This window comes from Borostomias antarcticus, assembly GCF_949987555.1.
Source record: "Borostomias antarcticus genome assembly, chromosome: 25".
In the NCBI taxonomy this organism is placed as follows: domain Eukaryota; kingdom Metazoa; phylum Chordata; class Actinopteri; order Stomiiformes; family Stomiidae; genus Borostomias; species Borostomias antarcticus.
In genome coordinates this window covers 9,929,615-9,938,789 of record NC_140258.1, presented here as the reverse complement: position 1 = coordinate 9,938,789, position 9,175 = coordinate 9,929,615, and the positions used below count along the sequence as shown (strand labels likewise).

The window sequence follows — 9,175 nt, the reverse complement described above, 5'->3', positions numbered from 1 at the left end:
TCACATAGCCGACCCCTGGGCCTCCACCCTCCCCAGGTCCCGTGCCCCAGCCTCCTCTCCTGTTCTAGGCTCTGGCTGGCTGGGCTGGGTCAGGCTGTCCATAGCTGCCAGGATGGAGGAGAAGAGATGTTCTGTGTGGGTCTCCAGCGCCTGCGACTGCCTCTCAATGAGACCCAGGGTGTCTTTCAAGACTAGAGAGAGAGAGAGAGTGAGTGAGAGAGAGAGAGAGAGGGAGAGAGAGAGAGAGAAGCAGAGGTGGAAAAGCTTTGTGTTAAATGAAGCAACAGGAGCAGACATGAGTTACGGCACTTCCATTTCTTTTTGGTCCTCCACCTGCAAATTTTGGTCGGTTGGGATCATCCACATGAATCCATCCCAGTCAAAAGTTCCTGGATGCCTTTGACATGTGAGACAGATTAGGATATGGGGACAAACAGCCCTACCTCAGAACCTCTCCTCAGTTCTACCTCTCAGTATTCATGCGTGGCTGAATTCCTCTCACACAGTTTCCTGTTTCTGTCAGAGGAGCAGACCGTAGGTCTAGAATTACACTGGTCAACGAGAGCAGACCTACAGTACACAGCTGCTACACAACTGACCCGCACTTACTTAACTATAGCTAAAACAAATAGGCACATACTTTTAGCTGACAAAACATGCTAGCCTTTGCTCATTATAGCCCTTCAAATACCTACCGTAAGCAAATCATGAGCTGTAATTGGATGCCGTTAGTACATGGGCGTACTTCCGAGAGTTTCAGGTGTCCGAGCATTACAATGATACATTCTAGTACAGGTGGGAGGCACAGGTACAACAACGTACAGTTCCACACCCTTGGCTAAGATAAATTCTATTCCAAAAGGATGGCTGTTATGGTATGGTTCAATTTTGGTTCGGAAGAAAGCCATGTTGTCTATGAAATGAAAACAGGCAAAGTCAGTTTGATATTTAAAAAAATGATTGAAAAGTGTCAAAGAATGACAACAGGGTCACCAAAACCCTATTTTCTCTGTAAAAGAAACATATGGCTCAAATATTTCTATGAAGTTACTTGAAGCTGTGTCACTTGTTGATATTTGTTAATGAAAAATGTAAGGTAGTCCTTTCCTCTAGCTCCAGAAAGTAGTAAATGTGTCACAAATGTATGAAGCTCATCTCGTATACGTGTGTGTGTGTGTGTGCTTCAGGGAAGTTGTCTTGCTTGTTGAGGCTCACCTGGAGAGGTGGAGGTCATACAGTTGAGGAGAACCTCTCCGGTCTGCAGCACTGAGGTGGTCAGAGGCTGCCGGGCGCTCACCTCTCTCTGAAAGCTCTGTGGGAGAATAGAGAGAGGAGGGGAACAAGAGAAGGAGTGAGGACAAAATAGTAGGTGGACGGCACTTAGCAACTCCAAAGCAGAAAATGATTTTGCAGCCATGTGCTGATACACAATCCGTGAGTGTCATCACTGACCTTATAATCGGCCAGGGACGACTTGACACTCTCGATGTCCACCGCGGGCGGAGCCAGAACCTCCATTCTCTGCACCACTGTATAAAGCCACTGGATGAGCTCCTCCAGGTTTGAGCAGAATGTCTTTTGGGTAAAATACACCTATCTTAGTTCTACAACCAATGTATGACCTGATCACAATCTGCCCATCTGTGTAAAATATGAGCAGGAGATGAACTATTGGGAGCTATCGTAAGACTGCAGCTTTTGGGCCTTACCTGAATGTGCTGCATGAGGGAATGGGCATACTCATGCTCCCCCTGGCTCCTACTCTGGTTCTCGGGCAGGGTCAGTCCCGCCAAATGCTCCACCATGGCCTCTACCTCCCGCAGGTCGGCTCGGGTCATCCCCCTGCCTGGCGGCTCTGTCCTGGGGCCAATACCTCACAGAGAGCAGAATACAACGCTTATTACAGTGCTTATTGTCTTCATTCGACAGGAACAATGCATCTTTATCGTGTGTACAGTAGATGTAAGAATTTGCCAGAAGCCATGCCAGATGTTCATCAGTAATACTTATGATAGCAATGCCTCAGTGTTTCAGACCCCTACCTTTACTGAGGCACTGTGGTTCTTCAGAGCCATCCACAGCCTCTTTCTCCTCCTCCTCTTTTCTCCTCTCCTCCTCCTCCTCCTCCTCTTCCTCCCTTTTCTCAGGCAAGGTTGTGGAGGAGTGGACTGAGGTGGTCCGCCTCTCCAGGGACTCCCAGCTCGCTGTGACAGGCTGGCTGAGCTGGGCAGTCACCTCCCTGACCTGCCGAGACAGAACCTGGAACTCCTCCAGGCGCTTCGGCAGAGGCCTGAACTCCTCATCCCATGCCCCACTTCCAAGACACCCTAGCCGGGGTAAGACACTGGTTGATCGGATGAAGGTGTCACTAGTGGAGAAGGCTTCTTGTTGGCGACAGAGGCCGCCCCCGCCACGAGCCGACTGGTTCAGTCCACTCCTATCCTTACTGCAGTCTAGGCTCTCCAAAGATAAGCCAATGGGGTCTGTCGAGGAGTAGGGACTACAAGACAGAATACCATCTGAGGATTTGGAGTGTGAGAGTCCACGGGTCTCGGACGACCTTTGACCTATACCCAGCATGGTCTTCTCCCGGGCTCTCATGGTACCCGTCACCAAGGCACTGCTGAAAGAAAAGTCTAAAGCTGATAGGCTGGTGGAGCTACAGAGGCGGTCCAGTTCTATTCCTGAGTCCTGGAGGCCTGGGTCTTCCCGGAGGAGAGAGCCATCCCCCAGCTCAGGCGTATCCCAGCCACTGACCACCTTCCCTGGTCTGAGGGGGTAGGTGTAGTCCAGGAGGGCCTGGTACTCCTTATCCGGGTCCCAGGTTGGGGAACGTCTATCAGGAGAGGGGGGCTTGGACCTGGGTATGGCGCACGCCCAGTAATTAGCCTGCTGGGGGGACATGGTGTGGAAGGACGGGGGGCTGTGACTCTTGGAGAAGCCTAAGGAGGAGGCTACATTCCTGTGTGTCTCTCCTCCTCCTCCTCCTCCACCACCACCACCTAACCTGAGCTCCGTCTGTCTGGGCCGAGACGGGCGGGGGGGTGGGGTGTACGATGGAGGTGACAAAAGGGTGGAGCTCCACCTGGGGCTGAGGGGTGAGCTGAGCTGGTGGACCTCAAGGGGCGGGCTGGAGAGGCTGCGTCCACCAGACCCGCTGTCCATGTAGGGAGAGCCGAGGACAGGCTCTTCGAGGGACAGCCATGGCCTGCGGTCACTGACGCTCATCGAGGGAGGAGGGAGGTCTGCTCTAGAGGCTGGGAAGCCTAAGACGTCTGCCCGCGAGCGGTCAAGGGTGTATGGGATCTCGTCTTCAGCTCTTCTGGTGTGGAAGTCAGTCTCTGTATGGTGGTGGTGAGGATAGTGTGTTTCCGTGGCGCTACCTCCCCACTGCTTTTCCTGTGGGGGAAACGACCGACGAGATATGATTAAAAGATGGATGTTATGTGTGAAGCCATTCATTTACGCACAGATAATCACACAGCAGAACCATCACAGGGGAGATAGTCAATTACAGTTACGGTTGGTAGTAGTGTAATAGCAATTGTGTTTGTTGAAGTTCAATTTGGTCTCCATATGCTTCCTAAAGCAATCTCACCTTTTCTGGGTGCTCCTCTGCATTCGACCTCTTAAGAATGGAGGTCTGCTGTTCAGTGGCAAACAGTGGTTTTCTCATAGTATACTGCCTCCCGTCAGTCATATACCTCGAGGTGGGTGCCATGGTGACACTCTTCCTGGGACCTCGCCTTTCCCGGTCCCCATCTCGGTCCCTTTCTGTGTTTTTGGACATCCGAATGGAGGTTGGTTCTGTTCCACTGCGAGTGAACTCTGGGATACGACTCCTCCATCGCCTACTGCTGCAGCCCTTGACTTCCATCGGAGAAAGGGATGATGGGAAGGCTCTGTCCACTCCTAGAGCCATGGCTACATGGCAGGGCGCTATGATGCCTCACATGTCCATGATGTCGACTGGAATGACATGTAGTGATTTTTATGAAGTGGGAGACATAAAGCACGAGAGAAATACACAAGTACATTTTTCTTAAAAACAACAACAACAAAAAGAACAGTCAAATGAAAAAGTATGATAGAAAAATACAGGAATGGTGACAAACTGCATCTAGTATTCAATACAAGCACACACAAGAGTATGCTTTACAGGTCATATATTGCAAGCACCAAGACACCAGTCTTGTGGCACAGATACACGTCAAAACACTCATTAGATTCATGTGAGAGTATTGATATGTTGTTTTGCTGGTCCTGGCGAGCTCACCTCACTGATCTCATTAAGACTGCATGCCCAGGCTTGCCCTGTTCACTGGACCAGAGAGAAGAACACTAGCCTTTGTCCACTCCTGACTTGCAGTGTGCCCTTAGAGCCTAGCTAACGCACATAGACCAGGCACAGCAACACTGTGCATAGCTACAGACTAACATGACACACAAAGGTACATTCGCAGCCAAAATAAAGACATTTGACCATATCAAACTATCTCAACCTGCGGTAAATAAATCTGAATTTAATAGCTAAAATGAACTACATATACTATCTATTTAGACAATAATTCAATACTTAACTGACATTATTGCATGAAAATAAGAGCGCAATCAGTATTTTTGTCTGAGCAGTCAGCTGGATGCCTCAATTATCATCACCTGGGTGTTGCTCTCTCTCTCTCCTGCATCCTCCTTACTGATTTGAGTGTCTTGTTTCCATGGCAAACCCCTGAAGAGGTTGGCCCTAGACTAGAGCGTCGTTAGTGAGGGAGATGCCAGTCAAAGCTTGCAACAGAACAAAGACCAGGTTAGAATGGTGTGTTACCTTTTAGCTCTCAACAAGATTTGATAGCAGCATTGCTGAGAAAAATATATTGTATTTTCTTTCTTCTTTTTTTTAATTTTTATTAGAAACTGATTATTTACGGTACCGGTAGGCAAAAGTCAGTTTGATCTGCTTGGGTTAATTTGTAATTCCCGTCTGTGGAGAGCTGTTGTGGATACTACTAGCCTAGCAACAATGTGTTTGCCTTTACTCACTGGCCAGGAAAATGCTAAGTGAAATCATCGATACTGTTGGTCAACATTCTTTTAGTAACCTAAAAATTAAGACATTTCATTTGTTGCATTGGCAACACAAAGATGCAATGACTTGAATAATCATATGGGATAGCTTTGATAAGTCAGTTTTATGAAATCCTTACACTCTAGTATATGTATACTGTATAATGACAACTGCACGTTTCACCTCTGTCTCCTAACTTATGTACCTTCGACAGACAGTCTTTGCACTGATGTTGTTTATTTTGGAGGTAGGTCGCGCTTCTCAAAAATACTTATGGTACGGTGCTGGACTGAAATGAAATATATTTAGCAGGGCTGTCTTTGAAAAAGATGTTGTGTTTTGGTGGATTTAAAAAAACATTTTAAATTTATTTTTGCACTGCTCATCATTGTAAATAAGCAATTTAAATGAATTGTGAAATTGACTTACCTGTATAGTATTCCTGCTCAATAATTCACTGACAAGTGTTAACACTACAAAGACATTTCAAACATTAACCGCAGGACCTAGGGTGTCCTGACCTTCACATACAGTATGTAGGTACTAGCCAGTAGGAGATAAGGTGTCCTAACTGTTAGAATGCTACGCAAGCAGTGGTTAAGTAGACAACACATGTAACACACTAGCACTGGGCCCTTCAGCTTTGAAAGAGGGACTGTATGTACAGTACAATGTATTCCTTGCAGTGTAGGGCAGGTTACCATTTATATAGTACAACTGAATGTACACCAACAGAAAACATAGTTTGATTTAGGTCCATAGAAGCTTTTAAATATCCCTGAATAGTGAGAGCTGGGGCCTGTATGAGACAGCCTACATCATCAGTAATTTGACTCTTCTCCACTTTCGCCAGTGCCCTGCAACAGGTGAGATCATGTTTCATAATACTAGACACTTAAAAAGAGAGCACATCTCAAATGAAACTTTCTTTCACTTGTCCAGTTAAATCTCACATAATCACCCTTAATAAACATCTGATAACAATAGAAAAGTAAGATATATGGTACTGCTCTATCTAATCCCATTGGGGATTATTAAAGTACTCTGTCTGTCTGTCTATCTATCTAAATATTAGATCCAGTAGTTCTGTATTTCAAAAAAAATAAAAATAATAATAATTCAACTGTTTTTATGGTGAAAGAATTAAGCTGCTCTTTAGACCTGGTCAATGCTACTTTGGTTTCTAGAGTCACCATCACAACAAGCAGGCTACCAGCCTGACACTGAGGAAGACAATGACAAAGGAATCCTGTGCCACTCAACTGCTCACTGTCTAAATACACCGTCATATTTAGGACCCTTAGGGTTTGGGTGTGGCACAAACCTGTCATTGCATATTCTGGTTAAAAATTAACCACAAAGTTCCTCCAGAGTTAAGAACACTCCTCTTTCCTCTCCCTTGAAATTGAAACCATTAAAGCCCCTAGGTGGGAAGGCATATAGCCTAGCCTACAAACGTATTGTAGGCTACATTTGAAACATTCAAAATTACAGTATATTGGACTCGATACATATTTATCTATTTTGCTTTCATGTAAACAAATGACATCGATTTTAAAAAGCAGTGGCGTGTGACTCAAATAAGAATACGCAAATATACAGAGGAGCATTCTGCCTTTGTGAACTCCCTTTCGCCAAGACAGAATACGTTAACTTTTGAATAAATCAAAAGTAAGACAAAGCAATAATGACTTCCTGTATGGACTGTTCCGTTAGCAGCCTAGCCGGAATAGTAGCCTACATTTACACACAAGCTGCACTCTAGTAGGCTACATTGGCATTCATTCGTGCGAAAACGACACATAGCCTACCTCATTTAGTACGGAATAGCGTTCTCCATTACACACCGCATCTACAGCCACGTTATCAATGTGTACGAGCCATGGAGCTATTGGCATGGCTATTGGTAGGATACTAGCCACAAAAGATGAACAGAGGAAATGGTTCACAGGCGGTTAAGGTCGATATGCCCCCCTTGCGGACGCAAATGGAATCACATTAATCACACTAATATGCTGGGTGTAGGCTATTCTGTACTGTAAGATGTTCATAATGGCTTACCTACATAAATAAAACAGTTTAATGTATACTGAACATATTCCATTTGCTGGATCATCAATGTGTATCCCTGTAAAAGTGGGATAATTCGAAAATGTAAAGGACATGTGACATCCCATTTAAAAGCGGATCTAAAACCCATTTGTAGCCACGTGAACGACAACAAACACTTATGTAATAACATCACTTTGAATTTAGTATTATTAAGGTGTCAATTACACATATTATATTCAAGTCTCTTGAACCCAAACATTTCAGTAGTCTTTACTGTAGTATTTATTTCTGTTGTTGTCCAAACATTTTTTTTAATTCACCATCACATTCAGATAGCTGTACAAACAATGTCCTTGCATGAAAAGCATTTAGGCCTAATTATTATGCCTCATCATGTCAATATCAATGCACAAAAACAGTAGGCCTATTACAACATCATAATCATAAGTGACAACAGTGGTGGCCTCCATGTACATGAATAAATACAATAGATGTTCAAATGGTTTTGCTCATGTGAAAATGGTGTACTGTAGAAGTTTCACTGAGTTAGGTGCATCAATTCTGGCGCAAATTTGTCTCTCTTCACATCAGTTTACCAGATGTATATAGATACATTAATTACATGTGCATGTCCACAACTTGTGTGAAATTTACAGACTTGCTGATAGACAAACTAGAAGTCGATACAGCGTCCCCTCCTCTCCCAGTCTCCGTAGCGCGTGGGCTCAGGGCCTCGGGGACCCCCCTGCTCCTTGGTGGCAGGGTTGACATCCTTAGGGAACTCTGGAAAAGATCAATAGCAAACAACAATAATTTTATCCAAATGATGTGGTATATTCATCAATGCTGAGAGAGGATACTGGTAGACAGGCGATGTCATTAATGAAACGGGTTGTCCACATCAACACATAGGCTACATATATCTTCATAAATGTCCTATATAAATATACCATTTCATTAGATACAGCTTGAATGGGGTGTTTTGATAATCTGTGAAGCAAGATGGCCTACTTGATCATTATAAGCCTGAATCCCCACAAATTTATTTTGATAAGCTGATGATTGGGTTCCAAATGCATGTGACCACTGTTAAATTCATGGTCGAGCATGCCAGGGACATAGGCTCGAATCAAAAATGTTAGGTAGGCCTAGAATAATCAAGACGTCTGCATACTGTAGGCTACGTCACCTACGTTTTATGTGGCATTATCAACTGTTCTTACTTTCAAGGACATCCTTGTTCTTATCTTCATTCGAGTCTAAGCGACCCTGCGGGGTTTTGGCCTTTCGCAGTGGTTCTTTGTCCTTAGCTGCTCCACTGGCTGCCCGCAAACATCCTTTAAGACAGCAATAACATTAACATCGTCGTCATCATCATTTGCATCGAGCCGGGCTATAATTTTGAGTTTCTGATGATGACACAGTTAGTATAGCACTTTAGGCACATTCACTCACTTCTGAAACTAACATGTAATGTAAAGGCTAATTCCAGGAGTAACCAATTTGTCGCAAGGTTTTTATTGGTGTTGTGGAAGCACCAAAGCGTAAATGTGACATGCCTTTACACTTAACATATTGTTGCCACGTGATGCAATGTAATGTTGCAAGGTGCTGTCATCGTGATATTCACTCACTTGATACTGACCTGTCAAAACCGTTTCTACGAGTAACCCCTTTGTCAAAAGATGTTTTGTTGTTGAAGCACACACGTGTAGAGGTGACATATTTAATACTAGCTCACCTTAAGCTAAAACTAATCTTTTGTTAGCTATTTTGAGAAATATTGCAAGGTGCTGTCAATTGTTTTGGCAAACAATGATGACGTTCAAAGCGTCACGTCTTGCGACAATTTTGCAGCAGCCATCCCTTGCAATAACTACAATGACCACTAGACCGAGCTATAGCACAAGGTGTGTGGGGGTCGAGCCACCGGGTGTGTTGCTTTGTAGTCCAGCCCCTCTAGTTTCATTTTCTCTTTCAAGAAGGGATGTTTTTTTATTTACACCTCAAATGACAAATGTGGACATTTATTCATTTTTGTCTACATATGGTGACAAT

The 9,175-nt window shown here is 44.5% G+C and overlaps 1 protein-coding gene across 1 annotated transcript; it reads right to left on the bottom strand.

Annotated features, from left to right (window-relative positions):
• cep68 (centrosomal protein 68) lies at window positions 1-3,922 on the bottom strand (the record flags this gene model as incomplete). The annotated part of the gene is made up of 6 exons (XM_084458876.1): window positions 1-191; window positions 1,216-1,312; window positions 1,453-1,575; window positions 1,710-1,873; window positions 2,043-3,399; window positions 3,599-3,922. The coding sequence occupies 6 exons, from the start codon at window positions 3,920-3,922 to the stop codon at window positions 1-3; spliced, it is 2,256 nt and encodes a 751-aa protein (XP_084315002.1).
• Window positions 3,923-9,175: the final 5,253 nt, after the last annotated feature.